This window comes from Protopterus annectens, chromosome 10.part0 (assembly GCF_019279795.1).
Source record: "Protopterus annectens isolate FY-2018-M chromosome 10.part0, PAN1.0, whole genome shotgun sequence".
NCBI classification, from domain to species: domain Eukaryota; kingdom Metazoa; phylum Chordata; order Ceratodontiformes; family Protopteridae; genus Protopterus; species Protopterus annectens.
Window position 1 is genome coordinate 30,468,621 of NC_056744.1, and position 20,813 is coordinate 30,489,433.

Here is a 20,813-nt window from a genome sequence, read left to right on the forward strand (position 1 = left end):
ATGCCCATTGAAATCTGCTCCAATCGCCACTCTCTCATCCTTGGGTACAGTCGTCACCACTTCATCCAACTCACTCCAAATCCCAAATTTTTCTTTCTCATCCCATCGCACACCCAACTTGTGGAGCATATGCACTAACAACATTCTTCATTACACCATCAATTTCCGGCTTCATAAACATCACTCTATCCGAAACTCTTTTCACCTCCAAAACACTCTTAGCATGCTGTTCCTTCAGGATAACCCCTACGCCATTTCTCCTCCCATCCACACCATGATAAAACAATTTGAACCCACCTCTGATACACCTAGCCTTGCTCCCCTTCCATCTGGTCTCATCAAGATTTTTCTTGAGTGCTAATGAAGAACTTTGCTTGACATAGATGGGTAGCTTGTTCCAGAGTATAGGAAGTCTCTGGAACAGGAATCTGTCTCTCCAGCATGTCCTGTTTATTATGGTGACAAGGTTTAGGTCCCTGGAGCGTGTAGCTCTGAGGGATTGGGATTTCTTTAGGTGTAGCAAGTCCAACAGCTCTGGGTTTAACATAGCTTTATATGTTAGGCAGAGATCTCCTCTGAGTAGGCGATATGCTACAGAGTACAGCTGGAGCTTTTTGAGATGGTCAGTGTAGGGCATCTGAGGCCAGTAATCCTCTTTATGTGGCCTTTCCAACTGCTGCAGATGTCTTGTGAGATGCATTCCAAAAGGGGAGTTGCACACAGTAATGGGTCCAATGAGTGCCGAGGAGAAGGGAACAATGACCTCTTTTTTTTTCCTGGATGAGAACCCTTTTGTGATGGCATGCCACATAGAAGGATTTCCTGACTACTGTGGAGATGTGATTATCAAAGGAGAGACTACTGTCCACCTGGGTCCCAAGGTCTCTTATCACACATTCGGTGTTAGACTGCCATTTATATGGTAGTTCATGGGTACAGAGTTTTTACCAAAGGGGATGACTTTGCACTTTTTGGCATTGAGCTTGAGGCCATGCCTCTGACACAGGCATCTGTCTCAGTGAGGCCTTTCTGTAGAATGTCCCAATCATTTGGGGACTCTACTATGGCTCCTAGTTTGCAATCATCAGTGAACTTCATTAGCCAGAGGCCTTCTGTGTTAGCCTGTACTTCAGAGAAGTATATATCAAACAGGAGAGGTCCCAGGACTGAACCCTGTGGTACTCCACTTGTCACTGGTTTGAAGTCCAATTTGGAGTCTGCAACTTTTAAAGTGTGGGTTCTGTCAGTGAGCCAGTTGGCAACCCATCTTGTGACATAGGGATTTTATACCTAGTTTAGTGAGTTTAGCTATAATTCCAAAATGGGGGATGGTGTTGAAAGCCTTGGCAAGGTCAAGATTGGCTGTGTTAACCACCTTACCCTCATCTGCGGCTTTGGTGACTGGTTCAAAGAAGTCGATCAGGTTCAGAAGGCATGATCTGCCTTTCACAAACCCAAACTGGGTGGGGTCCAGAGTTTTGGAGGTTACCAAAGTCTTTGAGTTCCATGATGATATGTTCCATGGCCTTGTAGACCAGGCTCGTCAGGCTAATAGGGCGATAGTTCCCAGGATCAGTGGTGGCTCCCCCTTTGTGGAATGGGATAACTGTTGCTGTGCGCCATTCAGTGGGCACAAAGCCTGACGTGAGACTATGATTGAACATGGTGCTTAGTGGGGAGCCAGTTCGTTCTGAAGTTTGTGTAAAACGCAGCCTGGGATGTTCTCCGTTCCCATGGATGCTGTGTTTTTGGTTTTAGAGAGTGCAGCTTTTACCTGCATAGATGTGACTACAGGGACTCTGCATTCTTCCTGTATAGATATGGACCATTTAGGCAGTGAGAGGGGGGTAAAGTTAGCACTGAACTTATCTGCCAGGATCTTGGCAATGTCCATTGGTTCTGTAATTTGACGTTGTGCTGTAACTCTGAGTAGATCTGGGTGTTGCCATTGTGATTCTTGACATAGCTCGTCAGGCTAATAGGGCGATAGTTCCTGGATGAATCCACTGGTAACTTTACTCTTTATGGAGGTAAATTCTCATATTTTGATTTCCTGTGTCTATCTGTGAGCAACTTGGCAGTCCAGTGGGTGACATAGTTTATTTCTAGGTTATGTAGCCTTTTTACTATGCCTGAGTGGGGGATTGGGTCAAAAGTTTTGTGGTTGTCCTTAGAATCGGTGGCAATTTTGTTTTCATAGCTAGCTTTGGAGGATCTTATAAGGGATCTCAGCTTTTTACTGAGGCTGACCAGGGAGCTTCTCCACTCATGGGATTTTACTCTCTTGCAACAGTTTCTTCCTTCTGTTGTAGAGTTTGTTTATGGCAGGGGACCACCAGATTGGCTTCCTTTTTTTGTAGGATAAGCATCTTGGTTCTGTTTGGGATAGCACGATCTATGCACTCGTGTAAGTGCTTAGAGTGCATTTGTGTAGGAGTCAGCAGTCATAACTGTATTGTCCATCTGCATGGGTTTAATGAAGTTTGCCATTTCTGTATTAAGAAGCATGAAGTTGACTTTGGAGAAATTTTTTACTGTGGTTTCCTTAATGGTGGGTGGGGGTAGGATGCGGATATCTAGTGTGATTAGCTTATGGTCTTATCTGACCAACGAGGAGTTGATTTCAGGTGTGGAACACCGGTCACTCATGTTTGTAATGACTAGGTCTAGGATATTGTTGCCCCTGGTGGGGGTGTGGATAAGTTGATCCAGGGACATTGGAATTTATGGATTCCAGAAAGAGTTGAGCGAAGGTGTTGGTACATGAGTAGTTTTCCCAGTTAATGGTGGGGTAGTTGAAATCACCCATTATTAGGGTGTTTGGTTGAGCCATAATATTTTCTAGTATATCAAGAAAAGAGGAGTGGGAATCCTGAGGCATGGTGGGGAATCTGTAGCAAGCCACAATTTCGATTGCAGTTTTGCCCAGAGTTAGTTGCACTGGATAACTTCAGATGCATTATGCTGAGCAACTAGCCTGGAGGTGTGGATATCCTTAATGAATTTGGACACACCTCCGCCTTTGGTGTTCTGGTCCAGGTTAGATGGCCGAAAAGTGTTATACAAGTTATAGCCTGGTAATGCAGGGGTGCTCTCTAGAGCATTGAACCAGGTCTCAGTCACTGCACAGATATCTAGTTATCCATTTTAAGGAGTGCCTCGAGTGAGTGCATTTTTAGATTTGGACTTCTAGCATTGCCCTCAGTTTTTGCTTGCCTGTTACAGTGGTGATTTAAAAAAGCACTATAGGGGAGGCAAGACCCTTTAGCCAGTATCCAGAATCCCAGGGGTGACGGGTGCAGGCCATCTCTGGCAAAGCATCGTGGTCTGTTGACCATGTCGTCCCAGGCAGATACTGGATCCCCTTAGAATGACACCAGAAGCTTAGCCAGTTGTTGAAGGCAAATATTTTGTCCTTGTACTGTGGTATCATTCTGGGTGATGGCAGGATGCTACTCAGGGCTAGGGTCATACATGCCTGGGCTACAAGATCGGAGAGCTCCTCCATGTCTCTTTTCATGTAGTCCAGGGAGGTAAGTCTCAGGTCATTCACACCAACATGGACAGTGACAGAGTCATATTTGTACTTGTTGTGGAGTGACCTGAGTGTGTGTATTATGTGGCAGATCCTGGCACCCGACAGGTAGCTGACAGTAACCTTCTCCTAGTTTAGCCTGGTGAGTGGGACATCAGTGTGCCTGACTATAGTCACCTATGACTAGTGTGTTGGGTACGCTGTTTTGCCTTATGGGCTGTGGTTTATTGGCACACTGAGTCTGTGGGCTATGTGTCATTTGGGTTGTGTTGGGGGTGGAGTTTGCTTGCGTTTCTGCTTTGTAGGTCTCTGTTGCTTGAGCAGATTATTATTGCGAGCCTCTGCAAATGTTTTTGTGCTTCTATTTATGGGTTTTGTTGGTGTAGGTTTAGTGGGACTATGTGATGAGTGAGGTGTGTGGTGTAAGTGTTTACCTTCTCCTCTTGACTGTCAAGTTCAGTCTTGGTTGGAGAGAGCTTTACCTGCAGTTTAGCTAGAGAAGTGCATCTCTCATCGGTTGGGTGTTGGGTGGTAGGAGGAGAGGGTTGTCTGTGTACATGAGACAATTGCTACATTGCCCCAAGATGTCCAGGTTCATCAGCTGGACAGGAGAGAACACTCGGAGCTGACCCTTAGACATGCCTGAATAAAAAACTACCTTCCTCTACACAAGTGAGGAAAGTGAGTATAAGAGCTGTTTTTCTCTAAGCAAGTGAGGAAAGTAAGTACAGAAGCTGTTTTCCTCTAAAGAGGAATGAAAAGATACCAGTGAAGTATTACGAGAAAAATAAAAATGACAAATATGACAATCAGTATATACAAAATTAGAAGTGTATTCTATGATGCTAGTTAATAAAATAATATACAAGTCCCTCCTAAGAATGAGGAGAGGGCAGGTGTTAAAAGGTACAAATAGAAAGTATTATGAGTGGTTGGTATGAATGTGAAGTATTTGTTGATCATACAGGTGAGGTGCATATGCATAGCCATGAGTTAGCAATCCTTTGAGAGTGGCTTAAATACATTGAGGCTTTTTATAGTACTGATTGAATTTGGGATAGCATTCCATTGTTTAGCTTTGCAGTGTGAGTATAGACTTTGTTCCATACTTTTTTTTTGGCTTATAGATCTCAAGCAAGTTTTTGTTTTGAGACATGCAGTAGAAAATGCATTGCATGTGGGAGTGGGGGTGGGGGTGCAGGTGTATTTCTACCAGACTATTGGATTTGCAGATAAAGCTCCTTGTCTGCTCAGTAGTTTTTACCATCCTCTCTTTTCCTCTGCTGTTTCATAGGCAGTTGTTGCTCTGAAATATGGTGCAGCTTAATTGGTTGATTTGCATAGTACAATAAATATATGCTGTGTATTTGAACTGATGTAGACAATGGTACCATATCAATGATCACGTAACTATTTATGGTGATTTTCTCCTTTTACATTTGGTACAAATGGTCTGTGCCTAGCTGGAATTTCACACTTGGTATGTAATATGATATAGTATAGTGGTATAATATGACCGTATATGTCAAGAGCTTCTTACGTAATGGACTCTCAAGTGATGGCTTAAAAGTAAAGATGACAGCTCTTGTCATTGGTTTGAAGGACTGACTTTTGCAGGTACCAGCCTCTGAGAACAGATGTGATTTCCAGCAGAAATGTGTTTATAAGACATTCAATTATTTCAGTAGAACTTCAGTTTATAATTCAGTTCCCAGTTCCTATCTCAAATGATCCTACTAATGCGTTATGTTGCCTTCTTATGGGTGTTTCTTGAAACGAAGGGTACAGCAGTTTGCCTGGAATGATGATTCAGCATGTAACTCACCTGTTACAATTGAGTCACTCACTTTTTTTTACATAATTTACTCTGACCCCATATGCTGAGGAAAGCATATTAATGTTGTACCTAATCTCCTTTACACTGGAACATGACCAAGTCACTTTAACACATGTTATTATTGTTTTATTGGACCCTCTATCACCTTCAGTAGTATTCAGCTGCTGCTTGAATAAAATCTTGCCCATCATTTTTGTATATCCTAATGTACTCTGATGCCCCAAAGTAGTGCTGTGTGCCCAGTGCTAGGCCCAAGCTTGTTACTGCTTGTTTTCCTATACCCTTCAGTGCCTTTAGGTGGTGCTGCTGAGGCACCAATTAGATACACCTTCTATTTCATGTCAGTAGCTAACTCCTTGCCGTCAACATGGTATAACCCTTCTGTGTTAAAATATCATATTGCCTCGCTAGGGTGAATGCTGTCTGTCAGCCTCCCAATTTCAGGCCTTCACTGGTTCCTCTGGCATTCCCTTACGAGTCGGACAGTAGTCTTTTGATGGGGAAACAAGAATGCTTGCACCAGCATCCTAGGAAGCATATTTCTTTACACGTGTGCTTGTCTGCAGTAGCTGGGTGCTGGCTTGCACTGGTGATAACCTGAGTGTAATTAGTGATCCAGATCTCCGAGACCCACACAAGGAGCAGGAGGGTTTATAAGACAAAACATATTCCTTGGGGAGGCTGTGAAGGAGAGAGCATGCCTTTGAGCCACTGCTTCTCCCAGAGACTTTCCAGTAGAGGAAAAGCACTAGAAGGGAGAAATCTAATTGTAAAGAATAGCGGGGACCAGCAGAGGAATCACTTGCATGAGTAACATCCTATAACTGCAGCCTTTGCATGCATAAACCCCTTCAATCCTTGAACAGACATGTGCAGAATTGGACAGGTGTGTAAAAGTAACTTTTCCAGTACTTTTAAATAGAACTAGAAAAATAATTCTGATGTCTGCTCCTATTTTTTTCACCCATAGTTAATTTGTGCTCATTGCTCCCCTATTTTTCTTTGAGTTTTCCCCTTGCCTCTTCTGTAAATTCTCTGTATATTCCTGTTTATCTGGAGTTCTCCTTTCTGATCATTTACTTACCATAATTTCTCTCTGTTATAGTCTGGGGAAAGTGGTGCTGTTCACTACTTCCTCATGTCAGTGGCTCAACAGGTTACATATTCACTTTTGGTGCTGGAAGACCAGAAGGATGCGAGTTCTATTCCAACTGCAGATAACTGATTAATATTCAGAATTACTGACACTACAGTGGAGCATTACAGGCTGTTGCATTCCTGAATCTGCTGTCCTTCATATGAGATGTTAAACCAAAGGTCTATCTGCTTGCATTTGTAGTAGCTCTGGTGGATGCAAAAGATCCTGTGTCACATATCAAAAAGAGTAGAGTAAAGTCCCGATGCTCTGGCTAAATCTCCCTTAGTGGTGTGAATACCACCTAGGGATGACTCCAGTGAAAGGAAGCCATCAATCAGCAAAGGATAGATGGAAAAAGATAACATGAACACTCTGGGTATCTTTCTTCCACTTTGCATTTATAATTATGGTTTATGGGTTTTTCAACAATTTCACTCAGCACTGTTGATTTGACTATGTATTAAGTCAACTTTTGTTATGATTATATGCCTTGTAAGTATTTTTAGTGTCTGCATGGATTATTGTTACATTCTGTGATTCTTTACATCACGCCATTCCTGGTTTTCCCTTTAAGTGCATTAGTGGTTATTTTTGGTTGACCACTGAAAAATGCTGCATGTGCTTTACTTGTGAAACTATCAGTTGAAATAAAGAAAAGCATCAGTAAATGCACCTTACCTTAAATACGTATATTTTTATGTGACTTAATTGTACACTATAGATCTCTTCTGCAGCTGTAGTAGTAAGCGGGCCTGCTGTGGCCTACTGTTACAATACAATTATGGAAACTTCCACAATCAGTAGATGTGCATCTCTTCTATACTCTAGGATAGGTCACTTGTCTTTCCTGCTGCATTTGACAACCTTCTAAAATGTGTGTTCTACTTCCTTAATGTGATATTGGCTGTCTGTATCCAGTGTCTCTAAGTAATGTACCACTTACATGGCTTATCTCGGCCTAGTAGAACAGGTGCCGTTGAGTAAGCTATGTTAATTGTACTATATTTGAAGCTTTTGATCATCTATGCTCTTATTGTATGGGTACTCAAATTTGTGCTGTTTAGATATGCTGTACTGTGTGTGCAGCTCCTAGAGTTAAGGCCTTGCTAAATCTTGCCACATGCACAACTTCTGTAACATGAGGTTGGTTAGTCTAACCACATATGTATATCTGCTCTTGTGACATGGGATGCTTTGCCTGCTGTTATATGTTCTGTGATGTACTTTGCAACAGTAACTTGTGCATACGTTTCTGATGAATATAGCAGACTTTGTCATCCTGTATTGCGTGGTAATGTTTGAACCCTCTACTAAGTATCTTTTGTGCTGTGGTATTTTTGCTGTTGCTTTCGATAACCTCCTGTTTTTCTCAACTTTTTCAAATTTTCCTGTGGGAAAAGTTAATCTGGCTGACTTGAATTAAAAAAAACATTTTACAGAGACCTGGCTTCCATGGATGAGTATGGCTATGTCAAAATTGTGGGCCGCTGCAAAGATTTGATCATTCGTGGAGGGGAGAACATTTATCCTGCAGAGATTGAACAGTTCCTGCACACCCACCCCAAGATCCTGGAGGCACAGGTACAGTATGATAGCGAAATATCCACTGGCTTTGTGACAAATTATACAGTAATGTATCAACTACAATACGAGTAATAATGCATAGAAAATGTGTTTGGGAAAACTCCTGTTGTTTTTCTGTTTTGTATCAACATTTTCATTGTGTCATGTATATCTTTTCATATAACTGACAGTTTTTTAAGCCGTCTTCACTGTTTAGCTGTTGGTCATCTACTTCTCCATTATGAAATATGTCCTGATGATTCTTTTACCTTTATCTTGTGTGATGCCATAAGTTAAAAGGTACAGTTCGATGGCTCTGTAAGATGCATACGCACACAAGATACTTGCACTTCAAGTTTACTGAAGACTAAAGTCTGAGGGTCACACGACTCTGTTATGCTGATGCCTTACAGGCATACTGGACTACTTAAAAACATTGTGACATTTGCGTCCACTCTTGCCAGATGCCATCTTTCTGCTAACACAGTTTTGCAAAGGGTATGAATCTACTGTGCCTTTTTTTTTTCTTCTTTTGGCGCATTTGAAGATCTTTAATGTTCTATGTCCTGCTTTGTTCCACAGTCTGTGCATGTTGAGGTGCTTTGTTCCATAATGCATGATTTTCTCTGTACTGCTGGTAGTCTGGTCCTTTTAAGAATGTCACCTCTAGAACTGTCCATATATTCGGGACAGCAGTGAAGGAGGGGAATTGTCCCTTGAGAGCTAGCATATTTCACTGGTAATGCACATTTATGCAGAAATGTCTGACATTGTTTGTGACCATGGAATACCAAGCAGTAATGCTGCTTATAAGACATCACAACACTGTGAGTGGTGTGTCATCTCTGGGATGGGCATAGCCATCCTTTTCTGCTTACTCCATCAGTCGCACGAGCTGCTAATAAATCCCAGGTGACCTCAGTCATATTCGGGGTTTTACGGCTCTCTGACACTAGATCTGTCTCTGCAGAGGGACAGGTTTTGTATTTAGTTAAATGTGTATGCCTTTGTCCATGCACACCTTTCTGTCACTGCTGTATTCTTGTTCTCCTCCTGTTCAGTCAACCATTTCCTCATATGGGTATTGTACCTCAAACCTCTCAGGAAACCAGTACCACCTCCATAAAATATTTTCATGAATGGAAAAATTACCCCTAGCCTCCTTTAAATGAAGTACCTCAGTGGAATGCAGACAGAGTTCTGGAAAGCCTTGTTTGTAACTGTTAACATTACTTGAAAAGGATCACTGAATTAGTGGCTTTTATATCTACAGAGATCTTCCACAGCATTCCATAAGAACAGCGTGAAGCTTAATACCAGCCCTTCCTTATATTCCCTAAGTTAGCCCTCAGGTAAGTTATTCAGCCATTTGTTTTCTACCCATATCTGCATAATGAAGACAGGATATTGCACTTGCTGAATGTTCTCCGACAGATCAAATACTATGCATCTAGAACAATGGATTTTAGGTAGACAGATAAACTGACAAAAAGAAAGGAGGACAGTTTCCAAGCGAACCATCTGAGTGGTTATCCATCCGCATCACGAACTGACAGCCTCATTCTGGACTATACCTTTTCTGGGTATTTGTGAGGTAGCTGGCTGAAACTATGCACACAGCTTTTTTTATCTTTTTAAGCTGTATTCATACTTCTCAGATTCTTTGCTCAAGAATTCTAGGCAAACAAAAATAATGGGGGAAGGCCGCACAGAGACAGTTTTCAAATAGTACTCCAATTCATTTACGTTAGTAGAACAACTTTTGTATCAACTTGTATTTTCTGAACAATAAAAAGTATGAAATTCAGTTAACTGGCATTGATGGAATGTAATTCTCAGTGATTTACCAGAGAATTTAAAATTTTCAGGGACAGGGCAAAAGTAATGCAAAACCTGAGACAGTTGAGCAGTATGGCTGGATCTACACACCAAGGTATACTGCTGCAGTCATCCCAGGGCATGTTATGGCTGCATCTACACACCAAGGTATACTGCTGCAATCATACAGGGCATGTTATGACTGGATCTAGACACCAAGGTATACTGCTGCAATCATACACTGCATGTTATGACTGGATCTACACAACAAGGTATACTGCTGCAGTCATACCAGGGCATGTTATGGCTGGATCTAGACACCAAGATATACTGCTGCAGTCATACAGGGCATGTTATGACTGGATCTACACACCAAGATATACTGCTGCAGTCATACCAGGGCATGTTATGGCTGGATCTACACACCAAGGTATACTGCTGCAGTCATACCAGGGCATGTTATGGCTGGATCTACACACCAAGGTATACTGCTGCAGTCATACCAGGGCATGTTATGGCTGGATCTACACACCAATGTATACTGCTGCAGTCATACCAGGGCATGTTATGACTGGATCTAGACACCAAGGTATACTGCTGCAGTCATACCAGGGCATGTTATGACTGGATCTAGACACCAAGGTATACTGCTGCAGTCATACAGGGCATGTTATGACTGGATCTACACACCAAGGTATACTGCTGCAATCATACAGGGCATGTTATGACTGGATCTACACACCAAGGTATACTGCTGCAGTCATACCAGGGCATGTTATGGCTGGATCTACACACCAAGGTATACTGCTGCAGTCATACAGGGCATGTTATGACTGGATCTACACACCAAGGTATACTGCTGCAGTCATACCAGGGCATGTTATGACTGGATCTAGACACCAAGGTATACTGCTGCAATCATACAGGGCATGTTATGACTGGATCTAGACACCAAGGTATACTGTTGCAGTCATACCAGGGCATGTTATGACTGGATCTACACACCAAGGTATACTGCTGCAATCATACAGGGCATGTTATGACTGGATCTACACACCAAGGTATACTGCTGCAGTCATACAGGGCATGTTATGACTGGATCTACACACCAAGGTATACTGCTGCAGTCATACCAGGGCATGTTATGGCTGGATCTACACACCAAGGTATACTGCTGCAGTCATACCAGGGCATGTTATGGCTGGATCTAGACACCAAGGTATACTGCTGCAGTCATACAGGGCATGTTATGGCTGGATCTACACACCAAGGTATACTGCTGCAGTCATACAGGGCATGTTATGGCTGGATCTAGACACCAAGGTATACTGCTGCAGTCATACAGGGCATGTTATGACTAGATCTACACACCAAGGTATACTGCTGCAGTCATACCAGGGCATGTTATGGCTGGATCTACACACCAAGGTATACTGCTGCAGTCATACAGGGCATGTTATGGCTGGATCTAGACACCAAGGTATACTGCTGCAGTCATACCAGGGCATGTTATGGCTGGATCTACACACCAAGGTATACTGCTGCAGTCATACAGGGCATGTTATGACTGGATCTACACACCAAGGTATACTGCTGCAGTCATACCAGGGCATGTTATGGCTGGATCTACACACCAAGGTATACTGCTGCAGTCATACCAGGGCATGTTATGACTGGATCTAGACATCAAGGTATACTGCTGCAGTCATACAGGGCATGTTATGACTGGATCTACACACCAAGGTATACTGCTGCAGTCATACCAGGGCATGTTATGGCTGGATCTACACACCAAGGTATACTGCTGCAGTCATACCAGGGCATGTTATGGCTGGATCTACACACCAAGGTATACTGCTGCAGTCATACAGGGCATGTTATGACTGGATCTACACACCAAGGTATACTGCTGCAATCATACACTGCATGTTATGACTGGATCTACACACCAAGGTATACTGCTGCAATCATACAGGGCATGTTATGACTGGATCTAGACACCAAGGTATACTGCTGCAATCATACAGGGCATGTTATGACTGGATCTAGACACCAAGGTATACTGCTGCAGTCATACAGGGCATGTTATGACTGGATCTAGACACCAAGGTATACTGCTGCAGTCATACAGGGCATGTTATGACTGGATCTACACACCAAGGTATACTGCTGCAGTCATACCAGGGCATGTTATGGCTGGATCTACACACCAAGGTATACTGCTGCAGTCATACCAGGGCATGTTATGGCTGGATCTACACACCAAGGTATACTGCTGCAGTCATACAGGGCATGTTATGACTGGATCTACACACCAAGGTATACTGCTGCAATCATACACTGCATGTTATGACTGGATCTAGACACCAAGGTATACTGCTGCAATCATACAGGGCATGTTATGACTGGATCTAGACACCAAGGTATACTGCTGCAATCATACAGGGCATGTTATGACTGGATCTAGACACCAAGGTATACTGCTGCAATCATACAGGGCATGTTATGACTGGATCTAGACACCAAGGTATACTGCTGCAATCATACAGGGCATGTTATGACTGGATCTAGACACCAAGGTATACTGCTGCAATCATACAGGGCATGTTATGACTGGATCTAGACACCAAGGTATACTGCTGCAATCATACAGGGCATGTTATGGCTGGATCTAGACACCAAGGTATACTGCTGCAATCATACAGGGCATGTTATGGCTGGATCTAGACACCAAGGTATACTGCTGCAGTCATACCAGGAGATGTTATGGCTGGATCTAGACACCAAGGTATACTGCTGCAATCATACAGGGCATGTTATGACTGGATCTAGACACCAAGGTATACTGCTGCAGTCATACCAGGGCATGTTATGACTGGATCTAGACACCAAGGTATACTGCTGCAATCATACAGGGCATGTTATGACTGGATCTAGACACCAAGGTATACTGCTGCAATCATACAGGGCATGTTATGACTGGATCTAGACACCAAGGTATACTGCTGCAATCATACAGGGCATGTTATGACTGGATCTAGACACCAAGGTATACTGCTGCAATCATACAGGGCATGTTATGGCTGGATCTAGACACCAAGGTATACTGCTGCAATCATACAGGGCATGTTATGGCTGGATCTAGACACCAAGGTATACTGCTGCAATCATACAGGGCATGTTATGACTGGATCTAGACACCAAGGTATACTGCTGCAATCATACAGGGCATGTTATGACTGGATCTAGACACCAAGGTATACTGCTGCAATCATACAGGGCATGTTATGGCTGGATCTAGACACCAAGGTATACTGCTGCAATCATACAGGGCATGTTATGACTGGATCTAGACACCAAGGTATACTGCTGCAGTCATACCAGGGCATGTTATGACTGGATCTAGACACCAAGGTATACTGCTGCAATCATACAGGGCATGTTATGACAATCACCAGACTTTGTCATCCTGTATTGTGTGGTAATATTTGAACCCTCTGTTTCTTTTGTACTGTGGTATTTTTGTTGCTTTCAGTGACCTCTGTTTTTCTCAACTTTTTCAAATAGCACTCTTATCCTGAATAAATATTACCTCAACAGTGCTCCTTATGATAAAACACTAGATCTGGGAGAACAAACTGTCAGCAGATGCTCACATAGCCGAATCACTGCTGTAGTGTAGGCTCCTTCCTGCCGGCAGCTGGTGTCCCTGCTTTCAATCACAGAAGAGGATACAGAAAAAGGAAAACAGTAGGCAGTACTCAGTGTAATAGACTGGGATCTTCCCTTTGTGGTGCAAGTTTGGCTGTGTAGGGGACCTAGTAACTAGAATAGCTGTGCAGTGTTAGTCATAGATGCTCAAAGGATTTACAGACTGAACAAAAACAGTATCCATCCATGCCATATTAGAACTTACCATTTGCACTGTATAAACTGCAGTTCATACACCATTTGCACTGTATGAACTGCAGTGCTGCTGTCCATAGTCTTGCAAAGTTCAGTGTGCTTTGGAAGTGGTGAGTGGGATACCTGTCTGTCCTGAACTTTACCTCCTTTGCTTATTATATTTTGCTGTTTTTACCGCCTCTTCAGAGTAGAATTTTAGTTATTATATCAGGCATTTATTAAGGTTTTTCAGACTTAAGAAAGGTAGATGCCTTTGTTAGGCAGTTCCCCTGCAGACGTTCCACATTTTCTGTTCAGGCCAAGAGCTCAACTTCAGGGATTGTATTGTTTGTCAGGATTATGCTGCAAAACAGTTTCGTAGTAAGCAGTATTCCTTACAGAATTGTTTAGAAAAGAGGCTCAGTACCTTCACCACATCTGCCATGGCATCCTTGAGCTTTGGCATCATCCAGTGTACCTCATAAAAAGAAGCGGTCTATATGTAAACAAGACCAAACGGAATGCAGATGATGACTGTATGATGATGCAACATGAGTCCAAGGTACAGGCATAGTGAGGTACCCTTCCAGCTCTATTACCAAACATCTGACTTTCCTGAGGCATCTGAAGAAGTCCCTCTAGAGGCCATCATGCCAAAGGAACATGGCACAGTTCAGTTTCTATACGTGTCTCAGTAGGAGACCATTGCCAGAGTTTGCTTCATTTTTTTTTTCTGAAGGGGAGGATGGGGCTACCTCCTATCCAAGAATGGGTGGTGCTGATGGCCATGGATGGAAGTCTGTCAATCCTGTCCCTTTATTTGGACTAAGGTGGACAACCCCTCAACAATGGATCAAAATGTAAAACATAAATAATCGGGATGAGTCTCCCTGCACATATCTCAATTCCATACATTAGGTGGTTCTAATCCCAGGATCTTCCTGAACAATTAATTACTTTGACTCAAGGGTTTTTACAAGCCTTACAAATCTTGCAACCAAGTGCAGAGCTCACTTTCTGTAGTCCCCTCTAGTAGAAGGAAAAGGCACTAATCTTTTGAAATGGAGTGAATCTTCTGTCAGTGAAGAGAAAGGGTTGGTTTATTCCTCGTATGTTTTTCTCATAGGCTACAGACAAAAGAAATTTCCTCTACTTTTCCCACATAAGAAATCTCATTTGGAGAGACTCATTGCAGAACAAGAAAACCTCAAATGGGAAACACAGGAGTCATGAGAGGCACAGGAAAGACACTTTAAGCTATAGGACCTAAATGTCTTAAACATGTGGCTATTCCTCCTGTTTTGGGTACTCTCAAAAGCCTCCAAGGAATCAGACATCCGATCCCCCTGTTAAGAAACCAGACAGGTTTTACAGGGTTAGAGTCCCAAAAATACCTTTACAAGAATTCTGTGGTGGAAAAACTATAATGTTTGTAGAGCTTAAGAAGGTGGGCAAATTAGTTCTGCCCCAGGAAATTAGAATTCTAGGTGGATCTCGGAAAGTGTTCTATAAATCTGCCACTCTGACCTTCATGGCTGTTAAATGTCATACACACATGGCACAGTTCTAAGTTCTCTCTCACTTGATCTGAGAGCAAGCTCAGTAAAGGTGTCTGATGTGGACCTGAAGGTAAAACTAAAAGACCTGAGATTCAAAGATGGCTGCCATTCTGTGAACACTGCTGAACTGCATCTCTGCATATACCCTGAGAAAATCTAAACCTGGAATTAATACTAGGAACTTTTTAACACTAAATCTTCGATAAAATAACTGCAACTTCATTTAACTACTCTGTAGGAAGAAAAAAATCCGAAAATAATACATTATTCAACAGGATTATAATAGATTAGCTGGCTCTGAAAAGAGAATCTAACAAAGAAACAGTGTGCTCTATACACTGTAAACATTTGCGCTGGAAAAAGATGTCGAAAGAGGAAAAGAATATGGACATAACTACTACTAAAACAAAACTTTCAGATATTCGGTCACGGGAAAAAGATGTGATCTCCAAGAGGCAAAAAACTACTAAACAACAAGAACAAAAGTCAGAGACTAAAACCAAATCAGATCAAGTACTAAATATGGAAGACATCAGAACTGCCTTATTTACCCATTCAAGAAGCTCTGAAAGAATTAACTAGCCAAATACAAACGTTTGGAAATTCTTGTAATCAATTACTTGAAAGAATGGAAAAGTCTGAAGCTCGGATTTCTGAAAATGAAGACAAACTATCTTTACTAACAAAAAAAAGTATGCATGACTGATATTCAGGCTATTCAAAGCAAAATTACTGACTTAGAAGCAAGATCCAGGAGGAATAACATCATTATTAGAGGAATTCCCGAATCTGTACAATATAATGACTTAATCCCATCTATAATACAAATATTTTCAGTGCTTTTAAGTGACTCTGACATGGTACAACAAATCATTATTGAAAGGGCACACAGAGCTCTGAGAGAACTACAAGCTTCTAATACTCCAAGACCTGTATATGTTAAAATACTCAATTATCAGGATGTTAGCAGAATTCTTACAACTGCAAAAAAATGTGGTGGATGTATCATGTGAAAAAATAAAATATCTCTGGCCCAAGATTTACCTTTGCAAGTCAGACAAGCTAGACAGTCCTTATCTCCTTACTGTAGGTTTCTTATTGATAAACAAGTTAAATTCCAGACGAAATATCCTAATATATTAACATTTACAGTAGAGGGGACTAAATATTCTGTTTCTGCGAAAAATGAAGCAAAAACTACTTTTCTGAAGGTTTTTTAAGAGTGTACCTGCTTCTGAGACTTGAACTGCATTTCCGTTGGGATTGTCAGGCTGCCTAAGGTTGGATTTGCTGATTACTGTGGCTCGAGGTTTTGGTAATCCTTTGTCTTCTCTTGGAATGCTTTAAGCCTCTTCTGGAGTAATAGGGTTGCTGTTCTTTGCTGTTCCCGGCTTCCTGCGGTCATTTTCCGACATTTTATGGCTTCTATGAGTTTTTGTCGACGAGAAGACAGGAAATACCTTCAGTGCTACCGAGGGGGCAGATTTAGATGTGGCACTTCCAGAAGTCCGGCTGTAATAGCTGTCCCCCATCGCGAGTATTCTACAATGTTTCCAGGCTTGGAAACCCAAAGGAACTTGTTTTAAGCCCAGTAAAGACATTTTAACAACAAGTAATGTACTGTTATAGTAATTTAAGCACATAGGAACATCTACCCAAAGGAACTTGTTTTAAGCCCAGTAAAGACATTTTAACAACAAGTAATGTACTGTTGTAGTAATTTAAGCACATAGGAACATCTTTAAACACCTGCTAGTTAGTTATTAATATAAACCCTGTCGTTTATGTTAAATTAAAAGGGTGTAGGGTGTAGTGTTAAATATGGGGATTTTAGTATATTTTATAACTTTATATCATATAATATAATCTATATATTTTTACTCTGAGGTGATAATTATATCTTACATTATGTAGACACTGGTTTATGTTATTAGAAGATAGTGATAGCTTACATTATATAAATAAGGGAAATTGTTACCTTTAATATGATTTAGTTCAACAATAACTAATCTAAGATGTAGATGAACAGCAATGTTTACTAGGGAATGTTTAGAATAGACTTTGTAATAGTTAGGTTAGTTAATATAGGTCTCAACTATGAGATGTGTTTGTGGTGTTATAATCTAAAGTTTTTATGTTTCTTTGTCTTTTTGACCCTTTCAGTTTACTATGTTACACAAGACCTATATATGTCCTGGTCCGGGGTTAGAGTGGGTAGGCACTGGGATAGGACGGGATGTCAAGAATGCTTCCAAATTATGTACGTTTGTCATGATATTTTACTTTTCTTTTTTGTTTTCCCTTTTAAACTTTTATTTCATAAACAACTCTTTGAATGTGGGAAATAGACTCATGGAACGTTAAAGGGCTACAGAGCTTAAAAAAGAGGAAGTTATTTTTACATTTATTGCTGCAGGCTAAGGTGTTGTTTATATTACTTCAAGAAACACATTTAACTAATGATCAATGGGTTGATATCAAAAACAAGAAGTGGATTAGAGAAGTTATAGCTTCAGAAGGTAAAACTAACCGTGCTGGGGTAGCTATAATTATTAAAAATAAATATAAGGGAAAGATTTTAGACTCTAAAACAGATAAAGATGGAAGATGGTGTTATGTTGTTCTTTTATTTACCCATTTTGATAAACCTATTTTATTATTAAACGTTTATGCACCCTGTAATGACCAGCATTTATTCATAGCATCATTATATCCAATTTTGACACAATATGATAAATATTATATAATTATTGGAGGAGATTGGAATTCTTATCGAAATCCGAAGTTGGATAGATCTTGTCCACAAAGAGCATTTAATGAGCAAGCGGTGTCAGTACTAGGTGACATTAAGGAAGACTTTCAATTATATGATCCTATTCAGTATTCAAATACTACTAATAGCACAAATAATTATACTTTTTATTCTACGTCATAAAATGTGGTCCAGAATAGATTTCTTCTTGATTTCAAGAATAATGGTTAATTTGGAACCCGTAGTTTTTACACATGCACGTTACTTGTCAGACCATTCAAAAATTTCACTAGGTTTTGCTAAAGATTCAATGGAGACCCAAAGGCAAAGAGGTTTTAACTGGTCTCTTAACCCAAATTTGTCGAATAAGGAGGAAATATTACATGAAATTACAGGTTACCTTAAAGAGTTATTAGATAGACTAAAGAAACAACAATATGTACCTGACATTGATTGGGCGACAGTTAAAGCACAAATAAGAGGGATCTTTTTGCAAAAAGCTTCATATTATAAAAAAATACAAAATAGAGTTATTCAAAAACTGGAAGTTAAAATGAAGGCACTTGATCAAGAACTGATTCAAAATTTTAATGCTCAAACAGAGGTGGAATTACTTAAATGCCAAAAAGGTCTCTTCTTAATACAAAATAGTAGGTTGACATTTCAGGAACATAGGATGCTAGTGAGGTATGCCAGTCATATTCAAACACCATCACGGGCATTAGCTAGGATAATTAATCAATCGAGAACAACAGTACAAATTTCAGAAATACATTTTAGAAATACAACTTATTGTAAAACTGAAGATATCATTAGTGTCTTTGAGCAGATATATACTAGTATATATGGGGAGCAAAATTACTTATCCCAGCATAGGATTAGTAATGAATTTTTACAAACTATTAAGTTTCCAAGAATAGAAGACAATATTCAAAGAGATTTGATTAAACCGATATCTGAAGAGGAAGTAATATATATAATTCAACATATGAAATCGCATAAGTCACCAGGTCCTGATGGGTTGACGGTGGAATTTTATAAGACATTTAATAATCTCTTTGGTAAAATACTCTCACGTGTAGTTAATTATATAATTAAGAATAAAATTAATGATCCCCATCTCAATGCTTCAAAAACTATTTTTATACCTAAACCTAATTCTGATTCTCAAAACCCTGATAATTATAGACCAATATCATTAATAAATGTAGATATGAAAATTTTAACTTCTATTATAGCTATCAGATTAAAAAAAATAATGAATCCTATAATATCTAGTGAACAAGCTGGCTTTATGGCAACTAGACAAACTAGTGATAATACACTTACAGTTCATACTTTGATAGCTTATGCTAAACAGAAGAACCTCAACATGTATGCCCTTATAATTGATACGCAGAAGGCTTTCGACAGGGTTGATATAAACTTTTTGTTTGAAATTTTACCATACTTTAATATATCTCAAGAATTTGTTCAAGTGTTAAAAATTTTATACAGTAATCCTTATAACACATTGTACATTAATAGAAATTTTTATAAAAGAATACAAATTAAAAATGGAACATGTCAGGGTTGTCCTTTGTCCCCTTTATTATTCAATATATATATATATATCAAACCCTTATTCTTATATATTAAAATGAATATATACCACAATGCCCCAATAGTTTACGGAACAAAAATATCAATGGCAGCGTTTGCAGATGATTTGAACATTTATTGCACAACTCCAATCTCAGACACTAAAAAGATATTAAAAGCAATAGATAATTTTTCAGAAGTTTCCAACTATAAAATTAATCTTAAAAAAAATAGTGTTTTCCCTTTGAGAACTCCTAAACCTTTTTCACTGTTGCCTATGGTGGGACAAGTGACATGTAAAGATAGCATTGAATACTTGAGTATTGACTTCTCTACAGATAATAAAGACTTTTATACTACTAACATTAAAAATGCTTGGGATCAAGTATCTGATTTTGGGAGATGGAAGAATTTACGATTACCAGTATTAGCAAAAGTATCAATTATTAAAATGAATGTATTGCCATGATTATTATATATTTTTAGATCTGCTCAGGTAGTAATCTCGAAGACTTTTTTAAAAGAATTCACAAAGAAGTAGCTAAATTCATTTGGGAGCCAAAGAAAACAAGGATTTCGTATGATAAATTAATTACGCCAAAAAATAAAGGAGGGCTGGAGCTACCAAATTTTGAAATTTACTACTTAATAGTAAACTCAAACAGGCTTCTAAGAATTGGTAATTATGATATAACTAGTACTAAGTGGATACCTACTTGGGTAGTCCTGAACTATAAATATATCCTAAATTTGAATATTAATCCTAAAGCAATACCCTTTTTAGGAAAAGATACCTTGAAATTGTATGGAATAATGGATCACATTAAACTATATGTACCATCTATACAAACCTTATTTCAATCATTACATCTTGTTCAATATATGATGGCTTTTCAACCTTTTCAAAGGAACCCTAACCTGAGACTAATCAATTAATTGATCTTAAAGAATTCCCACTAATACTCAACTTTAATTGACATTTATATATTTCTCGAACTCTCGGCTAATCAGATAAGACCAGAATTAAATTTACCTAAAAAGTATCTTATTCTACGACAAATTAGGGAACTTTCTATAGGCTACTTTAAAAATTTTAAACCCAGAGAAGAGATTACAATTAAATGCTCAAATCTGTGGAAAGCTCT

The 20,813-nt window shown here is 39.9% G+C and overlaps 1 protein-coding gene across 1 annotated transcript in view; it reads left to right on the plus strand.

Annotated features, from left to right (window-relative positions):
• LOC122812920 (medium-chain acyl-CoA ligase ACSF2, mitochondrial-like) overlaps positions 1–20,813 on the plus strand; it is a 910,993-nt gene that overhangs the window by 816,625 nt on the left and 73,555 nt on the right. Inside the window, exon 13 of the mRNA XM_044084978.1 lies at positions 7,950–8,091. Coding sequence (XP_043940913.1) covers positions 7,950–8,091 — 142 coding nt within the window. The remainder of the gene's footprint in view (positions 1–7,949; positions 8,092–20,813) is intronic.